Source organism: Oncorhynchus mykiss, chromosome 11 (genome assembly GCF_013265735.2).
Source record: "Oncorhynchus mykiss isolate Arlee chromosome 11, USDA_OmykA_1.1, whole genome shotgun sequence".
Lineage (NCBI taxonomy): Eukaryota > Metazoa > Chordata > Actinopteri > Salmoniformes > Salmonidae > Oncorhynchus > Oncorhynchus mykiss.
This window is the reverse complement of record NC_048575.1, coordinates 48252437-48277937: the sequence shown is the minus strand read 5'-3', so window position 1 is coordinate 48277937 and position 25501 is coordinate 48252437. Positions and strand designations below refer to the sequence as shown.

The 25501-nt window shown below is 42.2% G+C and overlaps 1 protein-coding gene across 2 annotated transcripts in view; it reads right to left on the bottom strand.

Moving 5' to 3' along the window:
- The window catches only part of cemip2 (cell migration inducing hyaluronidase 2), a 71309-nt gene that overhangs the window by 11348 nt on the left and 34460 nt on the right, over positions 1-25501 (bottom strand). For both annotated transcript variants that reach the window (XM_036935630.1, XM_036935631.1), the window contains 5 exons: positions 24059-24147; positions 18041-18172; positions 17609-17644; positions 17337-17492; positions 10310-10487 (listed from right to left, as the gene is read on the bottom strand). In XM_036935630.1, coding sequence (XP_036791525.1) covers positions 10310-10487; positions 17337-17492; positions 17609-17644; positions 18041-18172; positions 24059-24147 — 591 coding nt within the window. The remainder of the gene's footprint in view (positions 1-10309; positions 10488-17336; positions 17493-17608; positions 17645-18040; positions 18173-24058; positions 24148-25501) is intronic.

Genomic DNA, 25501 nt, shown 5'->3' with positions numbered 1-25501 from the left:
ACACATTCAGTCAGTCTCGCTCACACAGTCAGTCAGTCTCGCTCACACAGTCAGTCAGTCTCTCTCACACACAGTCAGTCAGTCTCTCGCTCACACACACACAGTCAGTCAGTCAGTATCTCTCTCACACACAGTCAGTCATTTCAATTTCCTTTATTGGCATGACGTAACAATGTACATAATGAATAAAGGTATCAAATTTGGGGAAAAGACACTAATTGTTTTATATTTTTTACATTTTGTCAGGAAATGCAGCTCTGTCTCAGGTTCTGCTGTGGTGCAGCGGTTGCACAGCCTTTCCTCTACAGGGAGCCAGGTTTTCCTGTGTCTACCCTTCTCGGTGGCAAGGCTGTGCTCACTGAGCCTGTACTTTGTCAAGGTTTATCTGAGGTTTTGATTAGTAACCATGGTCAAATAGTTAGCCACTGTGTACTGACGATTTAGGGCCAGATAGCACTTCATTTTGCTTTGTGCTTGTTTCCCAATAAGCAATATAGTTCTGTTTTGACTGTAGAAATTTGTTTTATTCTGATTGATTGGATGTTCTGGTCCTGAGACTTCAGTGTGTTATCAGAACAGGTTTGTGAACTTAGCCCCAGGACCAGCTGGATGAGGGGACTCTTTTTTTTTGCTCAGCTCTTAGCATTGCAGGGCTTGGTAATGATATGTATTTTTTTATTTCACCTTTATTTAACCAGGGAGGCAAGTTGAGAACAAGTTCTCATTTACAATTGCGACCTGGCCAAGATAAAGCAAAGCAGTTCGACACATACAACAACACAGAGTTACACATGGAGTAAAACAAACATACAGTCAATAATACAGTAGAAAAGTAAGTCTATATACAATGTGAGCAAGTGAGGTGAGATAAGGGAGGTAAAGGCAAAAAAAGGCCATGGTGGCGAAGTAAATACAATATAGCAAGTAAAACACTGGAATGGTAGATTTGCAGTGGAAGAATGTGCAAAGTAGAGATAAAAATAATGGGATGCAAAAGAGCAAAATAAATAAATATAGTAGGGGGGAGGTAGTTGTTTGGGCTAAATTATAGATGGGCTATGTACAGGTGCAGTAATCTGTGAGCTGCTCTGACAGCTGGTGCTTAAAGCTACTGAGGGAGATAAGTGTTTTCAGTTTCAGAGATATAAGAGGGGGTCATGAGAGGGGATATGAGAGGGGGTCACTGTATTTTAGATGTTTCCAAAACTGAATTGCTCTTTTCTGAGTTTTTATTATTAGTGGATATTGGCCTAATTCTGCCCTGCATGCATTGCTCTTTGGACATGTAGGAGAATCTTACAGAATGCAGGGTTTCAATGGGGTGTTTGTCCCATTTGGTGAAATCTTGTTTTGGAAGTGGGACCCCACACCTCAGTGGCATAAAGTACAATTGGTTCAATGACACATTCAAATAGTTTTAGCCACATTTGAATAGGTATTTCAATTTGAATTGGGTTTTTAATGGTGTAGAATGCCCTGCGTGCTTTCTCTCTCAGTTCATTCACTGCATCATTAAGATGTCCAATTGTGGAGACTAACACCAGGGGCTGAGGATTTTTCTAGAATAGTGGCCAATTCATTGATGTAAATATTGAAGAGTGCAGGGCTCAGATTACAACCCTGACAAAGGTCCCGCCCCTGGTTAAAGAATTATGTTATTTTCTTGCCAATGTTAACGCTGCACGTATTGCCAGTATACATTGATTTAATTATGTCATATGTCTTACCCCCTACACCACTTTCAATAACTTTGTAGAACACTTTGTATGCCAAATAGAATCAAATGCCTTTTGGAAGTCGATAAAGCAAGCGTCTATTTTGGTATTCAATTTACCTTTATTTAACTAGGCAAGTCAGTTCAGAACAAATATTATTTTCAACGGCCTAGGCAGAACGACAGATTTCTACCTTGTCAGCTTGGGGATTCGAACTTGCAACCTTTCGGTTACTAGTCCAACGCTCTAACCACTAGGCTACGCTGCTGCCCCATATTATTTTGGTGGACATGTTTATCTATCAGGGTGTGTAGGGCGTAAATATGATCAGTCGTGCGATATTTTGGTATAAATCCAATTTGGCTTTCACTCAAGCCAGTGTGCTTATTAAGGAAGTTTAGAAGTCTTACATTTATAATACTACAGAAAACTTTCCCCAGGTTATTGTTTACACAAATGCCTCTGTAATTGTTAGGGTCAAATTTGTCTCCGTTCTTAAAGATTGGGGTTATGAGTCCTTGATTCCACATGTCAGGGAAATAACCTAAACTCAGGATAAAATTTTAATATAGCCAATTGAAATTTTGCATTAGTGAGTTTGAGCATCTCATTTAGGATCCCATCAGGTCAGCATGCTTTTTTAAATTTGAGGGCCTGAAGTTTCTTATAGAGCTCCTGGTGGATTTTGATTGTCCTTTAAAGTTTTTTCTAATCCATTCAACTTCTCATGAATTTGGCGTTCTGCGTTTGTGTCAATTTGAACGGTGTTGTAGAGTGTTTTATAATGGGTTGACCATATGTCACCATTTTGTATCGCTAATTCCTCTTGTTTTGATTTTTCTTTCATTCTTTCCAATTTTGCCAGAAGTTGTTTGTGTTTATGGACTCCTCAAATAGTGTCAGCTGCTTGCTGTTGTACTTTGCTTTTTTGGTTCTGAGTGTACTTTAAAGTCTCACAATAAATGAAGGTGTAATTCACCATTATTTGGGTCTCTGTGCTTTTTGTTGGATAGTGTTCTAAGTGTTTTCAGTATAATTTCACAATTTGCATCAAACCAGTTGTCATCTGTGGTATTTTTGTATTTTTTAAAATCAATTTCAGTTGTGCTTCTTTTGCCTCTCTGTCTCTCTCACAGTCGCTCTCACACAGTCAGTCTCTCTCTCACAGTCAGTCTCTCTCTCACAGTCAGTCTCTCTCTCACAGTCAGTCTCTCTCTCACAGTCAGTCTCTCTCTCTCACAGTCAGTCTCTCTCTCTCACAGTCAGTCTCTCTCTCACACACACATTCACAGTCTCTTTCAGTCAGTATCTCTCTCTTTCAGTCACAGTGTTTCTTTCTCTCTTTTAGTTAGTGTTTCTCTCCCTCTCTTTCAGACAGTGTCTCGCTGTGTCTGTCTGTAAGTGCCAACCCCATAACTCTGAGCTCTGCTGTGTTCCAGGGCAAAGGGGATTCTACCAACAGATGGGACCAAACCAACAGGGGAAAAAAGAAAGAAACAGACGGAAGGAGAGCATGTGCAGGAAAACAGTGTCTGATCCCTGCACTCTAAAAACAAAGCTGTCAGTGAAAGCACAAGTGCCACTAAATCTTAACAAGGACCCTCAGAGGGGAATTATGAAAAAGTTCAAAAAAAAATTCAGTCGGTGACCTTTGTCAGACATACCAGTTAAAGGTTTGGACACTCCTACTCATTCAAGGGTTTTTATTTATTTTTGCTATTTTCTAAATTTTAGAATAATAGTGAAGACATCAAAACTATGAAATAACACATATGGAATCATGTAGTAAGCAAAAAATTGTTAAACAAACATTTATTTCATATTTTCGAATCTTCAAAGTAGCCACCCTTTGCCTTGATGACAGATTTGCACAATCTTGGCATTCTCTTAACCAGCTTCATGAGGAATGCTTTTCCAATAGTCTTGAAGGAGTTCCCACATACAGTGGTTCGTCCCTTAAAAGTTGCAGCATACTGCGGTGCAGCTTGCATGTTGCAGCAGAATTCTATGGCACGTTATTTAAGTGTAATAAGTGTGAACCACTGGTAGCATTAATGCTAGTTAGTGCTAGTTTGACCACCAGATGGCATCTTTGAGAAGCATTCTATAGCCTTCAATAGTAGCTGTACTAGAGATTTGAAAACATTTTTTGTAAGAACATAGTATATGGGACTGATTTTAAGAAATGTTGCTTAATTCATTTGATTAATATTATGGTGTTTCTATTCCAAGAAAAAAACTCTGGGTTTCAGTTCGGATGGAACGGAAAATATGGCGCTGTACAACGTGACGGTCAGGAGTACAGTACTGGGATATTTAGCTAAAGAATCCATGTGTCGTGTGGGATTCCGGGGTTCAATTCCCCGGCGGAGAGAAAGGAGTAGGATGTCCTTGTAAATAGGAATTTGTTCTTAACTGACTTGCCTAGTTAAATAAAGGTTACACTAAGAAAGTGCAAAACATTTCCATACCCCGATTCAGTCAAAATAAAAATCTCATTGATTTATCAAGATCAGTCCCCATGATTGTCTAAGAGCAGTGCGGAATGGTGCTAAAATAGTTGTAGGCTATTGCATCAAATCCTATTGCTTCTAACTTCAATAAGCTCTTTAAATTAATAAAACCTACACCACTTTTAACAGCACATTACTCAACACTACTGAGACTCATGTCGCCTACGGTAGGACTACAGTATATCGAAAAATATGACGTGACTCTCCGCCAATAATTACATATAGAGGATATTTCTGTAATTCAATGATATTTATTTCCATAGTAATTTGTTACGGATCCATAACTAAATAAACATCAGCTAGGTCGGTCTTCTGTGCGCGGCTCTGCGGCCCATCCCGTGCCCCCTGCCATCGTGCCTTAAACCTTGTGTGCTTTCAGTGGATACAGCTGGAGAACTGCAAGGCAATCCCATGGTGCGCCACTCGGGAGCCATGACCAATAGAATCATAAAACACGGGACGAGATGTTAAAAACTGTCCATTGTGCCAATATATGGTATGCATGCCCAATTAGGATTTCCCACGGGACTATGCAAGGCAGGGGCGTCCTCTTCCCTGAGCCAGCCCTACAGTTGACCGCATACCTCATATGCCCTCCTCAAGTTGGAGGGATCTGAATTGGGTTCTCAGGTGGGGGTGGGGGGTCATGAAGTTATAGCCCAGCAAGGGTCCTTCCGTTTGATCCAGATCCACTGCTGCCTCTTTCAGCTGCTTGAGAAACTGCTCTGACGGTCTGCTGCAGAGCCTGTCCATGGATTCCAAGTTCTTTCAGCAACCTGATGGTGGAAGAAGCCACGAATCCTCTGCATCCCACTTCAACTGGCCAGACTTTTGCATTCCAGCCACGCTGAGTTGCATTTGCTGCCAACTCTGTGTAACGCAGTTTCTTACGCTCGTAGGCCTCTTCAACAGAGTTTTCCCATGGGACTGTGAGCTCTATGATGTACACAGCCTTTCGTGAAGGGTACCAGAGTACCATGTCTGGCCTAAGGTTGGTAGAAGCAATCTCAGGTGGAAAAATGAGTTGCTGGCCAATATCGACAAGCATCTTCCAGTCCCGGGCCATGGCTAGGTGTCCAGTTTCTGGCTTCGAAGGAGGATGTTTGGGCCTTTTCTGTCCCTCCCGGATGAATGTTGTTGTTTTGACGGGATTGCTTGTTTTTGGAGGTAATGAATTGGTTGCACTCCTCTTGATCTCAAGTGCTGCAGCCAGGCTCGAGGACCTGATTGTGCCTTCAGGTGTAGCGGCCTTGTGAGAGAGGCTGGTCTTGCAACCGGTCATTATATGCCTGAGAGTCGCTGGAGCTGGGCAGAGGGGGCAGGTCGGGTCCTCACCATACCATTGATGTAGGTTTTTTGGTGATGGAAGCACATCATAAACAGCTCTTATGATGAAGCTGATGTTGCTTGCCTCTATTTGCCAAAGCTCACTCCAGTTGATCTTTCTCCTCTCCAGGCCTTCCCACCGCGTCCTTTGCCCTTGTTTAGCAAGAGAGACAGCCTTTGCACTTCTTGCAGTCTCCTCCTGTCTGCGCACCTCCTCGACCACCAGCTTCCTGTGTTCAGATGTTTTTGCCTTATTGGTTTGCTTGCTGCCAGGCCAAAGCCTCCTCTTCCATGCTGGATATTCCCCACAATGTCTTGGTGTCTCAGGGCTGATGTTGCTTGCTGCACAGCCTTGGATGATGTCCATATCCGTCCAGTTTGTAGGGGAGGTGCAACCTTGCTAATGGTCTGGTCTTTGGAGTCCTTCAATGTCATCTGCAGTCTTACTTTAGAGCACTTGTACTCCTCCGTTAGACTTGTAAGAGGTAGTTCAAGGACCCCTTTGCCATAGAGGCCGATGTTACTCAGGCATCGTGGGACACCCAGCCATTTCTTCACATCTTCTCCACTGTTGTTATTGGGACCTCATAGATGGTGTGTGGCCACATTACCCGGGGGAGAAGTCCAAACTGTAGGCACCAAAGCTTGAGCTTCCCAGGCAGTAGGGTCTTGTTGAAGACCGTCGGCGATATCCTGCCTTACTTGCTGCACTTAATCTTTATCCCGGAGGCTTTCGTTGTACCATCTACCTAGGCTCTTGACGGGTTGCTCAGACACCGTTGGTATCGGGTCATCTCCAAGGCAGAACCTCACATCTTTAAGCTGTCCCTTGACTATGGAGATGCTTAGAGATTTGCTTGGCTTGATTTTCATCCGGGCCCACTTGATGTTATCCTGCAGTTTTGCAAGTAGCCGCCTGGTGCATGCTGCAGTGTTGATCAGTGTAGTCATGTCATCCATGTATGCTCGGATAGGTGGGAGACGGAGCCCTTCCTTAGTTCTCTCACCGCCGACCACCCATCTCGATGCCCTGATGATGTTTTCCATGGCCATAGTGACGGCCAGAGGAGTTCATGGGCAACTGAGCCAAAGGCATTGGCCAGGTCGAGGAAGATGACATAGAGGTCTCTCTTGTCCTTCTTAGATGTTTGGATCTGGTGCCAAATCATACTAGTATGTTCCAGGCAACCAGAGAAACCAGGAATGCTCGCTTTCTGTACAGATGTATCAATGTACTTGTTCCTTTACAGGTAAGTGGACAGCCTCTGTGCTATTATACTGAAAAAGATCTTCCCTTCGACGTTGAGAAGGGAGATTGGTCGGAATTGACTGATGTCTGTCGCATCCTTCTCTTTCGGGATTAGCACACCACCAGCCCTTCGCCATGCCCTTGGTATTATTTCCTTCTGCCACACTATCCTCATGAGCCTCCAAAGAAAGCGTAGAACATCCGGGGCGTTCTTGTAGAGCTTGTATGGTACTCCATTAGGCCCAGGAGCCAAGGCCGCTCTTGCTCGTCGGACAACGTTCTCTACTTCCTTCCATTTTGGAGGGTCAGTGTCCAGATTGAATATATTGTCCTGCTAATAACAGGGTTAATAATATATCTGTTAGAATATCCAACAAGCTTTTATAGAATTCTGAATTAATAATAATAAATCACTTTGTTTAAAAAATATATATTTTGGAGATGATGATTTTGTTTTCAAATAACGTAATATGAGCAAGAAAAAGGACATTCTTGAACATGGTGAGACATTGTTACTAATTCGGAAAGAAAGCCAGTTTGTTATTTAGAATGATTTATTTCTGTTTGTAGAGGGAGAGAAACTAAAAAAGTACAGTCATCTCATGGGTCTCAGTCGAGGGCGGCACAGGTATTGAACCGGCATCTGTAGCAACAGCTTGCACTGCTAGCGAAACAGCAGTTTTAGTAAGTAAAACTGAAGTTGTGCACAATTATCTGTTTCTATTTAGGTTTATGTTACCCATTCATTGTCAGTTAGACACACAGTAGGATCCAAAAGCATAATCAGTGCTCTAACTCCCCCTTGCGCTGGTCTGGAGCAATGAAGTGGTGACGCAGGCTACTGTACTAAACCACAAATGACCTCTAAGTAACGCAGCATAATCACACAACTTTTAGTGGAGCAACCACTGTATGCTAGGCACTTGATGTCTGCTTTTCCTTCACTCTGCGGTCCAACTCATCCCAAACCATCTCAATTGACATCAGTGATTGTGGAGGCCAGGTCATCTGATGCAGCACTCCATCACTCTCCTTGGTCAAATAGCTCTTACACAGCCTGGAGGTGTGTTTTTGGGTCATTGTCCTGTTGACAAACAAATGATAGTCCCACTAAGCGCAAACCAGATGGGATGGCGTATCGCTGCAGAATGCTGTGGTAGCCATGCTGGTTAAGTGTGCCTTGAATTCTAAATAAATCACTGACAGTGTCACCAGCAAAACACCCCCACACCATCAAACCTCCTCCTCCATGCTTCACGGTGGGAACCACACATGCAAAGATCATCCGTTCACCTACTCTGCATCTCACGAAGACACGGTGGTTGGAGCCCAAAATCTCAAATTTGGATTCATCAGACCAATGAACAGATTTCCACTGGTCTAATGTCCATTGCTTGTGTTTCTTGGTCCAAGCAAGTCTCTTCTTATTATTGGTGTCCTTTAGTAATGGTTTCTTTGCAGCAATTCGACCATGAAGGTCTGATTCACGCAGTCTCCTTTCAACAGTTGATGTTGAGATGTGTCTGTTACTTGAACTCCAATCTGAGGAGCAGTTATCTCTAATTAACTTATCATTTGCAACAGAGGTAACTCTGGGTCTTCCTTTCCTGAGCCAGTTTCATCATAGCGCTTGATGGTTTTTGCGACTGCACTTGAAACTTTCAAAGTTTCTGTAAAAATAGTGAAGCCATTAAAACTATGAAATAACACATGGAATCATGTAGTAACCAAAAAAGTGTTAAACATGTCTTAATATAATGATGGACTGTGGTTTCTCTTTGCTTATTTGAGCTGTTCTTGCCATAATATGGACTTGGTCTTTTACCAAATCTTCTGTATGTCACAACACAACTGATTGGCTCAAAAACATTAAGGAAATAAATGAACTTTTAACAAGGCACACCTGTTAATTGAAATGCATTCCAGATGACTACCTCATGTTGGTTGAGCGAATGCCAAGAGTGTGCAAAGCTGTCATCAAGGCAAAAGGTGGCTACTTTGAGAATGTCAAATGGATACACTGCTCAAAAAAATAAATGGAACACTAAATAACACATCCTAGATCTGAATGAATGAAATATTTGTATTAAATACTTTTTTCTTTACATAGTTGAATGTGCTGACAACATAATCACACAAAAAGTATCAATGGAAATCAAATTTATCAACCCATGGAGGTCTGGATTTGGAGTCACACTCAAAATTAAAGTGGAAAACCACACTACAGGCTGATCCAACTTTGAAGTAATGTCCTTAAAACAAGTCAAAATGAGGCTCAGTAGTGTGTGTGGCCTCCACGTGCCTGTATGACCTCCCTACAATGCCTGGGCATGCTCCTGAGGGATCTCCTTGGATGGAGGATGGTGGATGGATGGTGGATGGAGTGAGACATGATGTCCCAGATGTGCTCAATTGGATTCAGGTCTGGGGAACGGGCGGGCCAGTCCATAGCATCAATGCCTTCCTCTTGCAGGAACTGCTGACACACTCCAGCCACATGAGGTCTAGCATTGTCTTGTATTAGGAGGAACCCAGGGCCAACCGCACCAGCATATGGTCTCACAAGGGGTCTGAGGATCTCATCTCGGTACCTAATGCAGTCAAGCTACCTCTGGCGAGCACATGGAGGGCTGTGCGGCCCCCCAAAGAAATGCCACCACACACCATTACTGACCCACCGTCAAACCGGTCATGCTGGAGGATGTTGCAGGCAGCAGAACGTTCTCCACGGCGTCTCCAGACTGTCACGTCTGTCACATGTGCTCAGCGTGAACCTGCTTTCATCTGTGAAGAGCACAGGGCGCCAGTGGCGAATTTGCCAATTTTGGTGTTCTCTGGCAAGTGACCAAAACATCAGCCAGGAAGCATAGGAACTGAGAAGTGGTCTGTGGTCACCACCTGCAGAACCACTCCTTTATTGGGGGTGTCTTGCTAATTGCCTATAATTTCCACCTGTTGTCTATTCAATTTGCACAACAGCATGTGAAATTTATTGTCAATCAGTGTTGCTTCCTAAGTGGACAGTTTGATTTCACAGAAGTGTGATTGACTTGGAGTTACATTGTGTTGTTTAAGTGTTCACCTTATTTTTTTGAGCAGTAAATTTAGATTTGCTTAACAAGTTTTTGGTTACTACATGATTCCGTATGTGTTATTTCATAGTTTGATGTCTTCACTTTTATTCTACAACGTAGAAAACAGTAAAAAAAAAAAGAAAATCCCGGAAATGAGTAGGTGTCTCCAAACTTTTGACTGGTAGTGTCTATTTCATATCATCATTATTCTGTGAGTATTTGAAAGAAGGGGTAGAACAATGGCCCTTCTCCCAAAGTGTGCACTCATACACTCCCCCTCGTATTTAAAAGGACTCACTGGTGTAAGGAATATGGCATAAACAATATGGCACCACCTTACTTGCACCAATCCAATGCTTTTCTATGCACCAGGGGTGGTGAATGAGTGCCCACTTCTAGGATGAAAGGTGGAGTGGTGTGCTAGCTACTCACAGTGGGCCGGAAGCTGAGCTTGGACAGGTTGTTGCGGGGCGTGAGCTGCCAGGTGTTCTTCAAGTTGAAGCCCACTGCGCTGGCGAAGCGCTCCGTCGTCGGGACATAATTTCGGAAAGTGCTCTGGGTGAGCCGAACAGGACCATCGTAGATCTGGAAGCCACGGATCGGGAATGTCCTTGGAAAAATAAGCGCGAGAGTCACACAACACACATGAACTTCAAAATGACCTTCCCGAATGAATCAGCTGACAACCTACACGTCATGTATAGCTATTGAAAACACTGGAGAGAAACATTAGGCCTATTGCTAGAATTATCAGCTCGTTGTCTAACTAGATGACAAAAGGAGATCAAAGTGAGAACATTGTTGTGTCCCTCTGGGAAAATCCTGTCTGTGACGTCATCAGCGGCGACAACAACACAAACATCTAGCAGTTATAGGGTGGTCAGGAAGTGTCTAAAAAGGCCCATTAATCCCAGAGAGTGGTAACAGGGCCGTCAAAAACGAGGGCGTCATCTGAGAAATTAGAGCACGCTGCAATTAGCTGTTCCCACGTCTTTGTGACCTCCGGAGGAGGTAGTGGCCACAGGCGAGCATGACCAGAGCGACCACTTTAAATGAACAACAACTTCTAAGCCTTAATAAACCCTTGAAATGTCCTGCTACATAAAGGGTGGCAAAGGGGACATGCCAGGTTTGGCACCAGATATTATGACCTTTTTTTTAATCACCCTTCATGTAGTATAAATCATTTGAAAGGCATTTACGTAGTGCTTATGCACACTTTATAAATGCTCTATAATTAATTTATAAATTGTAGTTTGGTTAAAGGGAAGGAAGCATGAGTTTATACTCACAAAGTAACAACACAGTGTGGTCAAAGACTTAGTAAATTTGTTGCAGTCACAATCTGGTTGCTTATAACTACAAACATGGTTGTTTTTTAAATTTTTGTAAAAAATATTTACCAACTTATCTTCAGATATCTTCTTAACTACTCACAATGCACTATTTCTCAACGTCATACGGAGAATATACTCTGCGTTAGCTAGCTCAAACAGGATAACGTTAGCCACTAGCCATGCAGACCAAGTGTTGGCATTGGTGAGCTACAATCCTCTAATCACGAGGAAGTGTGATGTAAACAACCAATCAGATTCCCCACACGTGGAGGCCCGCATGATCCTGCTCGGCTGCTCCAGTCAAGGCAGCTCTGGCTTCTCCTGCACCAGCAGGCTTGCCTTTGGCTCAAAAGGAAAGTGGAAAATCATTCCTGCCTGTTCTAATTGGTTAGTAACTCATCTGTTCTGTTTGTTTTTCATCCTCCAATTAGTTTGGTCAACTTTTTGTCCTGCTTTCTGTATAGTAGGCTAAACATTTTTTCAACCTTAGCTTAGTACTAGCATGCTACATTAGCTGACTGACTGTGATGTTGTGATCATTGCCATCTGCCTGGAGCCTTCCTCAGATTGCGGTCTTATTGTTGACTCTTCCTCTCGTCTCCTGTGCCCAATGCCACCTCTGATTATTGCCTCTGGAAACTATCTACTTTGGATTAACCTCACTATATCGCTTTTGGATTAGCGGACTCTCCCTCGGCCGGTGAAACGGCCTCTCTCTCTGAAGCGCCTCTCTCCTACTACCTGGAGAAATACTAGTTTGATTTTTTACTACAAAATGTTTGAATACCTTTTCCCTTTGCATACCTTAAAGTGGCAATCGGCAGTTGAAACCATAACAAAGAAACCACCCACCCTTGTTTAGGTAAAAAGCTGAGGGATGGGGAAACTTTCAAATTCATAGACAGAGCTGTGGATGCAAGGACTGACCATCCAAATGATAGTTTTAAACATGTTTTGAGCCTAGTGTTTAAAAATATATAATTTTACTTTGTGTACAATCATTGGAGTAAAACAAGCTTATATTTTGGGTTCTAATGGGGTAGGACAGTGTAACTAAGCTCATGAGGCATTATAAGTTATATTCTTCAAGAATCAATGGGTATACAGTGCCTTCAGAAAGTATTCACACCCCTTGACTTTTCCCACAATTTGTTGTGTTACAGTGTGATTTTAAAATGTATTACATTTTGATTTTGTCACTTGGCCTACACATAAAACCCTCCAATGTCACAGTGGAATTATGTTTTTTTTTTTTTTTACTTGTACAAATTAACTACAAATGAAAATCTGAAATGTCTTCAATCAATAAGTATTCAACCACTTTGTTATGGCAAGACTAATCTAAAATATGCATCCTGTTTACAACAAGGCACTAAAGTAATAATGCACAAACATGTGGCAAAGCAATTCACTTTTTGGCCTGAATACAAATGTTTGGGGCAAATCCAATACATTATCACTCTCCATATTTCCAAGCAGAGTGGTGGCTGCATCATGTTATGGGTATGCTTGTAATGGTTAAGGACTGGGGAGTTTTTCAAGATAAAAATAAACAGAATGGAGCTGGTTGTTTGCTTTCCGCCAGACACTGGAAGATAACTTCACCTTTCAAAAGGAAAATAACTTAAAACACAAGGCCAAATCTACACTGGAGTTCCTTACCAAGAAGACAGTGAATGTTCATGAGTGGCCGAGTTACAGTTTCGACAAATCTTATTGAAAATCTATGGCAAGACCTGCAAATGGTTGTCCAGCTATGATCAACAACCAATTTGACAGAGCTTGAAGAATAAAAAAAAAAAAAATAATAAGTTTTAAAAAAATAAACGGGTAAATGTTGCACAATCCAGGTGTGGAAAGACTTATAGCTGTAAAGACTCATAGCTGTAATCGCTGCCAAATGTGCTTCTACAAAGTATTGACTCAGGGGTGTGAATAAATATGCAAATTAGATAATTCTGCAATTAATTTTAAATACATTCGAGAAGAAAAAATATATACACAGTCGGAGTCAGAAGATCACATAAATCTTAGCCAAATACAATTAAACTCAATTGTTCACAATTCTAATATACATTTAATCCTAGTAAAAAATCCCTATCTTAGGTCAGTTATGATCACCACTATATTTTAAGAATGTGGAATGTGAGAATAATAGTAGAGAGAAGGATTTATTTCAGCTTTTATTTCTTTCATCACATTCCCAGTGGGTCAGAAGCTTACATACACTATTAGCATTTGGTAGCATTGCCTTTACATTGTTTAACTTGGGTCAAATGTTTCAGGTAGCCTTCCACAAGCTTCCCACAATAAGTTGGGGGAATTTTGGCCCATTCTTCCTGACAGAGCTGGTGTAACTGAGTCAGGTTTGTTGGCCTCCTTGCTCACACATACTTTTTCAGTTCTGCCCACAAATTTTCTAAAGGATTGAGGTCAGGGCGTTGTGATGGCCACTCCAATACCTTGACTTTGTTGTCCTTAAGCCATTTTGCCACAACTTTGAAAGTATGCTTGGGGTCATTGTCCATTTGGAAGACCCATTTGCAACCAAGCTTTAACATCCTGACTGATGTCTTGAGAAGTTGCTTCAATATATCCACAAAATATTCCCTCCATCATGATGCCATCTATTTTGTGAAGTACACCAGTCCCTCCTGCAGGAAAGCACCTCCACAACATGATGCTGCCACCACCGTGTTCTTCGGCTTGCAAGCCTCCCACTTTTTCCTCCAAACATAACGATGGTCATTATGGCCAAACAGTTCATGTGCAGTTGCTAACTGTAGTCTGGCTTTATTAGTGCGGTTTTGGAGTAGTGGCTTCTTCCTTGCTGAGCGGTCTTTCAGGTTATGTCGATATAGGACTGGTTTTTACTGTGGATATAGATACTTTTGTACCTGTTTTCTCCGGCATCTTCCTAACGTACTTTGCTGTTGTTCTGGAATTGATTTGCACTTTTCGCACCAAAGTACGTTCATCTCTAGGAGACAGAACACATCTCCTTCCTGAGTAATATGACAGCTACGTGGTCCCATGGTGTTTATACTTGCGTACAATTGTTTGTACAGATGAACGTCGTACCTTCATGCATTTGGAAATTGCTCCCAAGTATGAACCAGACAATTTATTTCTGAGGTCTTGGCTGATTTATTTTGATTTTCCCACGATGTCAAGCAATTAGGCACTAAGTTTGAAGGTAGGCCTTGAAATACATCCACAGGTACTCCTCCAACTGAGTCAAATGATGCCAATTAGCCTATCAGGAGCTTATAAAGTCATCATTATCTGGAATTTTACAAGCTGTTTAAAGGCACAGTCAACTTAGTGGATGTAAACTTCTGACTCACTGGAATTGTGATACAGTGAATTATAAGTGTTGTAAAAATTACTTGTGTCATGCACAAAGTAGATGTCCTAACCAACATGCCAAAACTATAGTTTGTTATCAATTTGTGGAGTGGTTGAAAAATGAGTTTTAATGACTCCAACCTAAGTGTATGTAAACTTCCGACTTCAACTGTATACAGTGGTGCAAAAAAGTATTTAGTCAGCCACCAATTGTGCAAGTTCTCCCACTTAAAAAGATGAGAGAGGCCTGTAATTTTCATCATAGGTACACTTCTACTATGACAGACAAAATGAGAAAGAAAAATCCAGAAAATCACATTGTAGGATTTTTAATAAATTTATTTGCAAATTATGGTGGAACAAACTTTTGTTATTGACCAAATACTTATCTCAATACTTTGTTATATACCCTTTGTTGGCAATGACAGAGGTCAAACGTTTTCTGTAAGTCTTCACAAGTTTTCACACACTGTTGCTGGTATTTTGGCCCATTCCTCCGTGCAGATCTCCTCTAGAGCAGTGATGTTTTGGGGTTGTTGCTGGGCAACACGGACATTCAACTCCCTCCAAAGATTTTATATGGGGTTGAGATCTGGAGACTGGCTAGGCCACTCCAGGACCTTGAAATGCTTCTTACGAAGCCACTACTTCGTTGCCGGGGTGGTGTGTTTGGGATCATTGTCATGCTGAAAGACCCAGCCACGTTTCATCTTCAATGCCCTTGCTGATGGGAGGTTTTCACTCAAAATCTCACGATACATGGCCCCATTCATTCTTTCCTTTACACGGATCAGTCGTCCTGGTCCCTTTGCAGAAAAACAGCCCCAAAGCATGATGTTTCCACCCTCATGCTTCACAGTAGGTATGGTGTTCTTTGGATGCAACTCAGCATTCTTTGTCCTCCAAACACGACGAGTTGAGTTTTTACCAAAAAGTTATATTTTGGTTTCATCTGACCATATGACACTCTCCCAATCTTCTTCTGGATCATCCAAATGCTCTCAAGCAAACTTCAGACAGGACTAGACATGTACTGGCTTAAGCAGGGGGACACGTCTGGCACTGCAGGATTTGAGTCCCTGGCGGCGTAGTGTGTTACTTATGGTAGGCTTTGTTACTTTGGTCCCAGCTCTCTGCAGGTCATTCACTAGGTCCCCCCATGTGGTTCTGGGATTTTTGCTCACCGTTCTTGTGATCATTTTGACCCCACGGGGTGAGATCTTGCGTGGAGCCCCAGATCAAGGGAGATTATCATTGGTCTTGTATGTCTTCCATTTCCTAATAATTGCTCCCAGTTGATTTCTTCAAACCAAGCTGCTTACCTATTGCAGATTCAGTCTTCCCAGCCTGGTGCAGGTCTACAATTTTGTTTCTGGTGTCCTTTGACAGCTCTTTCGTCTTGGCCATAGTGGAGTTTGTAGTTTGACTGTTTGAGGTTGTGGACAGGTGTCTTTTATACTGATAACAAGTTCAAACAGGTGCCATTAATACAGGTAACGAGTGGAAGACAGAGGAGCCTCTTAAAGAAGAAGTTACAGGTCTGTGAGAGCCAGAAATCGTGCTTGTTTGTAGGTGACCAAATACTTATTTTCCACCATCATTTGCAAATAAATTCATAAAAAATCCTACAATGTGATTTTCTGGATTTTTTTACCCTCATTTTGTCTGTCATAGTTGAAGTGTACCTATGATGAAAATTACAGGCCTCTCATCTTTTTAAGTGGGAGAACTTGCACAATTGGTGGCTCACTAAATACTTTTTTGCCCCACTGTATATGTTCTCACATTGTCATTATGAGGTATTGCGTGGGGAAGAAATTTTTTTAGAAATGGGAAACTTTTTTTAATCCATTTTGATTTCAGGCTGTAACAACAAAATGTGGAATAAGTCAAGGGGCATGAATACTTTCTGAAAGCACTGTATATTATTCAAGTCCCAAAATTGATGTAGCAACTGTATATTGCCCCTTTAATGAACACGACCATGAGGCCCGTCTCTCTGACTGTGGTCGGGTGGCTGACAGCATGCTCCCTGTCCCTGATCTGAGTGCTCCTGAGCAACTGTCATCCGTGACTGACTTACATTTTCTCAGACTTTTATTGGTGATTGATTTCTAAGTAGAGGTCGACCAATTATGATTTTTCAACGCCGATACCGATTATTGGAGGACCAAAAAAATCTGATACCGATTAATCGGCCAATTTATTTATTTATATAAAATAATGACAATTACAACAATACTGAATTAACACTTATTTTATCTTAATATAATACATAAATAAAATCTACTTAGTCTCAAATAAATAAAACATGTTCAGTTTGGTTTAAATAACGCAAAAACACAGTGTTGGAGAAGAAAGTAAAAGTGCAATATGTGCCACGTAAAAAGCTAACGTTTAAGTTCCTTGCTCAGAACATGAGAACATATGAAAGCTGGTGGTTCTTTTAACATCTAACTTCAATATTCCCAGTTAAGAAGTTTTAGGTTGTAGTTATTATGACGCGTTAACTATTTCTCTCTATAATCGGCCATGCCGATTAATCGGTCAACGTCTATTTCTAACACAGGATCCCCCCCCCCCCCCCCCCCCCCCCTTTTAGTCTATGTCATATAAGGCTTACTACACAGATCTAGTAAATTGTTTAACAGGAAACACAGGAAGTGACACAGCAAAACCATTCATCCTATTACAGGAAGTAGTACTTCCCTTCCAAGAGCAACACGCTTGTTCACCCCCTTTCGAACACTATGTTTTTTATTACACACACACACCTGTTCCTGGGTAGTGTCCTCATCTTGCCATCTGCTCCTCCCTGGCCCCAGTACTTGTTCTGGCCTCCGTTGGAGCCGCGGTTGCGGCTTTCTCCCACAAACAGAGACTGGGTCACCTCCTGACTGGAGCCCTCATCCTTAGGGTAGCTACCGTCACTAACGGAAGACAACAGGCAGGGGATATGTTTTTGAGCAAATGTGTGTGTGTGTGTGTGTGTCTGGGGGGGGGGATGCACAGATGTAGAAACATACACAGGAGCCTTGGTACATACCTCGCAAAGGAGAGTCCCACCCCATTGTCTGCAAATCTATAACCAGAGAGAATAAATGCATCAGTAATTATGGGGAAAACCCAGCAATGGAGGAGTCACTGGTTCACTGTCATCTACGGCCTTGTGGACTGAGAAATAGGAACCAAATGAACTATTAGCAACATGCTAATAGGCTACACATAGCCCAATGATAGGTTACACACAGATGGCCGGCCGCTTGTTTACATGTTAGCATAGCATGCTAACCTCTGATTGTAATGCAAGTTGCTACGGTAACTCCTGGGTAACATTTGAGACACTTAACTCTGTGCCAATCATACAGCAAACCTAAGAGACAACCCATGATATGACTACTGCACAGGACATTGATGAACAATGATGAATGTAAGTGCATTCATCATGGGCTCAATGTGTTGACATCCCAGCACTCACCCAGAGTTCTGAATGGTGATGTCACCGCCACGTATCCAGGCCCCGAGGTCATTGTTCTTGAAGGCGATGAGTGTGTCGATGAGAGCAACCACCCGCGGCCGGTTTGGGTCTGCATTCTCATGTGGACGGAACCTGAAATGGACCCATATGTAATGTGAGTATAGAAACACACACACTTTTAATCTCTCTCCGACACACAGCACTCTTTCAAATAGCCACAGACGAACACGACACACACAAACTCACCTAGACACACACACAGCGTGGGCAGTGGTCTTGGAGGAGGGCCTAAGCTATTTTCCATCTGTTGAATCCGAGGCTTGTATTTGGACAGACTGCTGCAGAGTATAAACTATCTGTGGAGCCTTGTTTTCTCTGTAAACAAAAACCTGCCAGACCCTCCAGGCTACAGTACAAGTACCGTACAGACTATCCAAGTACAGTACAGACCAGTACAGACTATCCAAGTACAGTACAGGGCTGGTTTCCCAAAAGCATTTTAAGGCTAAGATCATTGTAGGAACCTTCGGAAATCTCTGAACGGTTTCCCAAATCCATCTTAACAAAAAAAAGACGCTATTCATCTAACGACTGCCTCAGACCATTTGTAGACAAGCTAACGTCATCATTAGAATTTTATACACAGAAGATTTTGCTTAACAAAGAATCATGATGATGGCATATGGCTTGGGGGCAGTATTGAGTAGCTTGGATGAATAAGGTGCCCAGAGTAAACTGCCTGCTACTCAGGCCTAGAAGCTAAGATATGCATATTATCAGTATATTTGGATAGAAAACACTCTGAAGTTTCTAAAATTGTTTGAATGATGTCTGTGTATAACATAACTCATATGGCAGGCAAAAACCTGAGAAAAAATCCAACCAGGAAGTGGGAAATCTGAGGTTGGTCGATTTTCAACCCAGCCCCTATTGAAGTTACAGTGGGATATTGGTCATGTTGCACTTCCTAAGGCTTCCACTAGATGTCAACCGTCTTTAGAAACTTGTTTGAGGCTTCTACTATGAAGGGGGTCTGAAATGCACGCTGGTCACATGCATTTCACGAGAGGTATCTCCCGTTCCTTTGCTTTTCTGAAGACAAAGGAATTCTCCGGTTGGAATATTATTGAAGATGTATGTTAAAAACATCCTAAAGATTGATTCCATACATCGTTTGACAAGTTTTAACGGTCTGTAACAGAACTTTTTGACATTTTGTCTGCAACTAGTGAACGCGCTTCATGAGTTTTGATTCGTTTACCAAACGCGCTAACAAAAGTGGACATAAATGATGGATATTATCGAACAAATCAAACATTTATTGTGGAACTGGGATTCCTGGGAGTGCATTCTGATGATGATCATCAAAGGTAAGTGAATATTTATAATGTTATTTCTGACAACTGACTCCAACATGGCGGATATTTGTATTTGTTCTCTGAGCGCCGTACTCAGATTATTGCATGGTTTGCTTTTTCCGTAAAGCTTTTTTGAAATCTGACACAGCGGTTGCATTACCGAGAAGTGTATCTAAAGTTCCATGCATAACACTTGTATTTTCATCAACCGGTGTTTTTCTGGATCAAACGCGCCAAATAAATGGACATTTTGGATTTATATCGACGGAATGAATTGAACAAAAGGACCATTTGTGATGTTTCTGGGACATATTGGAGTGCCAAAAGAAGAAGCTCGTCAAAGGTAAGGCATGAATTATATTTTTATTTCTGCGTTTTGTGTCGCGCCTGCAGGGTTGAAATATGCTTTTCTCTCTTTGCATCGTTTGACAACAAGTGTAGCTTTAATTTGGTATACTGAATGAGTGACTTCAAAGTTAAATTTTTATAGTAATTTATTTGAATTTGGCGCTCTGCATTTTCACTGGATGTTGGCCAGGTGGGACGCTACCGTCCCACATATCCGAGAGTGGTTAAATGCAAGTAAAAAACTAAATGCATGCTATTCAATCGATCACTGCCTGCACCTGCCTGCCTGTCCCGGATCACTATGGACGGCTCTGACTTAGAATACTTGGACAAATACAAATACCTAGGTGTCTGGTTAGACTGTAAACTCTCCTTCCAGACTCACATTAAGCATCTCCAATCCAAAATTAAATCTAGAATCGGCTTCCTATATCGCAACAAAGCATCCTTCACTCATGCTGCCAAACTTACCCTCGTAAAATTGACCATCCTACCGATCCTCGACTTCGGATATGTCATCTATAAAATAGCCTTCAACAATCTACTCAACAAATTGGATGCAGTCTATCACAGTGCCATCCGTTTTGTCACCAAAGCTACTACCCACCACTGCGACCTGTACGCTCTCGTTGGTTGGCCCTCGCTTCATACTCGTCGCCAAACCCACTGGCTACAGGTTATCTACAAGTCTCTAAGATAAGCCCCGCCTTATCTCAGCTCACTGGTCACCATAGCAGCACCCACTCGTAGCACACGCTCCAGCAGGTATAGCTCACTGGTCACTCCCAAAGCCAATTCCTCCTTTGGTTGCCTTTCCTTCCAGTTCTCTGCTGCCAATGACTGGAACGAACTGCAAAAATCAATGAAGCTTGAGACCCATATCTCCCTCACTAGCTTTAAGCACCAGCTGTCAGAGCAGCTCACAGATCACTGCACCTGTACATAACCCATCTGTAAACAGCCCATCTATCTACCTCATCCCCATACTGTATTTATTTATTTTTCTTGCTCCTTTGCACCCCAGTATCTCTACTTGCACATCTACCATTCCAGTGTTTAATTGCTATATTGTAATTACTTCGCCACCATGACCTATTTATTGCCCTCACTCCCTTATCTTACCTCATTTGCACTCACTGTATATAGACTTTTTTCTTTTTTCTACTGTATTATTGACTGTATGTTTTTTTTATTCCATGTGTAACTCTGTTGTTGTATGTGTCGAATTTCTATGCTTTATCTTGGCCAGGTCGCAGTTGCAAATGAGAACTTGTTCTCAACTAGCCTACCTGGTTAAATAAAAATACAAAAATCTGGACAAGAAGAATAGCTATGTAAGAATGCTGTTAATTGACTATAGCTCAGCATTCAACACCATAGTACCCGCCAAGCTCATCATTAAGCTTGGGGCCATGGGTCTGAACCCCGCACTGTGCAACTGGGTCCTGGACTTCCTGACGGGCCATCCCCAGGTGGTGAAGGTAGGAAACAACACCTCCACTTATCTGATCCTCAACACAGGGGCCCCACAAGGGTGCATGCTCAGCGCCCTTCTGTACTGTTCACCCATGACTTCGTGGCCACAAGTTTGCAGATGACACAATAGTAGTAGGCCTGGTTACCAACAATGACAAAACAGCCTACAGGGAGGAGGTGAGGGCCCTGGGTGTGTGGTGCCAGGAAAATAACATCTAACTCAACGTCAACAAAACAAAGGAGCTGATCGTGGACTTCAGGAAACAGCAGAGGGAGCATGCCCCTATCCACATCTACAGGAACACAGTGGAGAAGGTGGAACGCTTCAGGTTCCTCAGCATACACATCACTGACGATCTGAAATGGTCCACCCACACAGACAGTGTGGTGAAAAAGGCGCAACAGCACCTCTTCAACCTCAGGAGTCTGTAGAAATTTGGCTTGGCCCCTAAAACCCACAAACCTTTACAGATGCACAATTGAGAGCATCCTGTCGGGTTGTATCACTGCCTGGTACGGCAACTGCACTGCCCACAACCGCAGGACTCTCCAGAAGGTGGTGCGGTCTGCCAAACGCATCACCGGGGGCAAACTACCTGCCCTCCAGGACACCTACAGCACCCAATGTCACATGAAGGCCAACAAGATCATCAAGGACATCAACCACACGAGCCACGGCCTGTTCATCCCACTTAACATCCAGAAGGTGAGATCCGTACAGGTGCATCAAAGCTGGGACCGAGAGACTGAGAAACAGCTTCTAACTCAAGGCCATCAGCCTGTTAAATAGCCATATTCTATTCTACTGTATTTTAGTCAATGCCACTATTTCTTAATTACATAATTTTACTTTTAGATGTGTGTATTGCTGTGAATCGTTTTTTTTGGAATTACTGCACTGTTGGAGCTAGGAACAAAAGCATTTCACTACACCTGCAATAACATCTTCTAAATATGTTATGTGACCAATAACATTTGATCTATGGATGTCACATGGCTGGGCAGGGTCACAACCATGGGTGGGCCTGAGACTGCATATAGGCCCACCCACTGAGGAGCCAGGCCCAGCGAATCAGAATGAGTTTTTTCCCACAAAAAGGGCTTTTTTTACAGATGGAAATACTCCACCGGTTTTCATCAACTGTCCAGGTGGCTGGTCCAGATGATCCCGCAAGTGAAGAAGCCTGGTGTGGCGGTTCTGGGATGGCGTGGTTACACATGGTCTGCGGTTATGAGGCCGGTTGAACATACAATCAAATTCTATAAAACGACGTTGGAGGCGCCTTATGGTAGAGAAATGAACACTCAATTCTCTGGCAACAGCTCTGTTGGACATTCCTGCAGTCAGCATTTTGAAAAACGTACCCAAATGAAACTGCCTATTTCTCAGGCCCAGAATCTAGAATATGCATATCAGATTAGGATAGAAAACACTCTGAAGTTTCCAAAACTGTCAAAATATTGTTTGTGAGTATAACATAACTGATATTGCAGGCGAAAATCCAACCAGGAAGTGCTGTTTTTCCTGAAACCTCTCTGTTCCATTGCGTGCCTTCCCTTCATTTAAAGGGATATCAACCAGATTCCTTTTCCTATGGCTTCCACATGGTGTGAACAGTCTTTAGACATAGTTTCAGGCTTTTATTCTGAAAAAGGAGCGAGAAAGATCACATCGCGTCATTGGATGGCTGGGTGCCAGCAGAGTTTTGCATGCGTGAGCAGCTTGGAGCAGACATTTTCTCTCTCACTCCTATTGAAAAAGCTACGGTCGGGTTGAAATATTATCGATTATTTATTGTAAAAACAACCTGAGGATTGATTATAAAAAACGTTTGACATGTTTCTACGAACTTTACGGATACTATTTGGAATTTTCGTCTGCCCCGTCGTGACCGCTCGAGCCTGTGGATTTCTGAACATAACGCGCCAACCAAATGGAGGTTTTTGGATTTAAAAATAATCTTTATGGAACAAAAGGAACATTTATTGTGTAACTGGGAGTCTCATGAGTGCAAACATCCGAAGCTCAAAGGTAAGCAATCATTTTATTGCTTTCTGACTTTCGTGACCAATCTACTTTGCTGCTAGCTGTTTATAATGTTTTGTCTGCTGAGAGAGATGTCCTAACATAAACGCTTGGATAGCTTTCGCCAAAAAGCTTTTTTAAAATCTGACACGCCAGGTGGATTAACAACAAGCTAAGCTGTGTTTTACTATATTGCACTTGTGATTTCATGAAAATTTAATATTTTTTGTAATTTAATTTGAATTTGGCGCTCTGCAATTCAGCGGATGTTGACGAAAATGATCCCGCTGGGTGCGCCAAGAAGTTAAATCAGCTTCTTGATGTGCCACACCTGTCAAGTGGGTGGATTATCTTGGCAAAGGAGAAATGCTCACTAACAGGGATGTAAACACATTTTTGCACAAAATATAATTTTTGTATAACATTTCTGGGCTCTTTTATTTCAGCTCATGAAACATGGGACCAAGACTTTACATGTTGCGTTTATATCTTTGTTCAGTATATTTTGTCACACTTTAGAGCCCTGGAGCGCCGGTCTCTTGTAATACCTGGGCATAGTTTCACATTTGAACAAATAAACAGGTCTCTAATAAATCACTATGTCAAATAAGTGTAATTCCGCATGCATGCATTTACTCTCTTTGCGCCAGCGGAATTTCATGGTCTCTCTACCACGGCAAATTGTTTATCCTTTCATGTCATAATTAGAGTCTGTGTAGCCAGCACAGAGAATAAATGACCAGCTCGTCCCTTTTGTAAAATTTGCTCAGCTGTGTGTTCTAAATATGATGTAGTTTAACCTGTGCTTACCTGGCATTGTTGTCCAGACATAGGTACTCCCGGGGGTCTGCAGCACTTGCATTGGTGGTCTTTACACCTTTATCAATGAAGAGCCCAGCCTGGGTAACAAACCGGTATGGGAACCACTGTCACAAGTACGGACTTAAAGACACAATGCATTTGTTTGTCAGCCAAACAGAACCCCCCCCCCCCCCCCCCCCATGGAGTCAGTTTTACACGTGAGTATAACAGTAGCAGCTCTGTGAATTGTCATATATCTGGGGTTTAAGGGTGTTTGTATATGCAGTTCAAGTGTGAATGCAATGCAACGAGACAGCATTACCAGGGGTATATAATTGGAGCATAGTCTTGAGACTGTAAGCACACTCCTTATGAGACAGGCACTTCTGGTCAGTGGACAAAGGGCTCTCAGTTCACCTGACCTAATTTATTGAGCCAGAGAAACAGAGGCCTATTGTAAAGGCTAGTGTGTGCATGTCTGTGTGTGCACACTTCTGTGGCGAGTGAGGTAAGTGTGTGAGCGTGTAAGTTTTGTGGCTTTGAGTAAGAGCTGGAAAACTGTATGAAATCACACAATTGGAAGCGCTCTTACTAGTATGTACAGTTGAAGTCAGAAGTTTACATACACTTAGGTTGGAGTCATTAAAACTTGTTTTTCAACAACTCCACAAATTTCTTGTTAACAATCTATAGTTTTTGGCAAGTCGGTTAAGACACCTACTTTGTGCATGACACGTAATTTTACCAACAATTGTTTACAGACAGATTATTTCACTGTATCACCATTCCAGTGGGTCAGAAGTTTACATACACTAAGTTGACTGTGCCTTTAAACAGCTTGCCAAATTCCAGAAAATGTCTTGGCTTTAGAAGCTTCTGATAGGCTAATTGACATAATTTGAGTCAATTAGAGGTGTCCAGTTGGATGTATTTCAAGGCCTCCCTTTAAACTCAGTGCCTCTTTGTTGAAATCATGGGAAAATCAAAAGATACCAGCCAAGACCACAGAAAATACAATTGTAGACCTCCACAAGTCTGGTTCATCCTTGGGAGCAATTTCCAAATGCCTGAAGGTACCACGTTCATATGTACAAACAATAGTACGCAAGTATAAACACCATGGGACCACGCAGCCGTCATACCACTCAGGAAGGAGTTCTGTCTCCTAGAGATGAACGTACTTTGGTGCAAAACGTGCAAATCAATCCCAGAACAACACCAAAGGACCTTGTGAAAATGCTGGAGGAAACAGGTACGAAAGTATCTATATCCACAGTAAAATGAGTCCTATTACGACATAACCTGAAAGGAAGCTCAGCAAGGCAGAAGGCATTGCTCCAAAACCGCCATAAAAAAGCCACACTACGGTTTGACCTAAAACAGGTAATTTTTACTAGGATTAAATGTCAGGAATTGTGAAAAACTGAGTTTAAATGTATTTGGCTAAGGTGT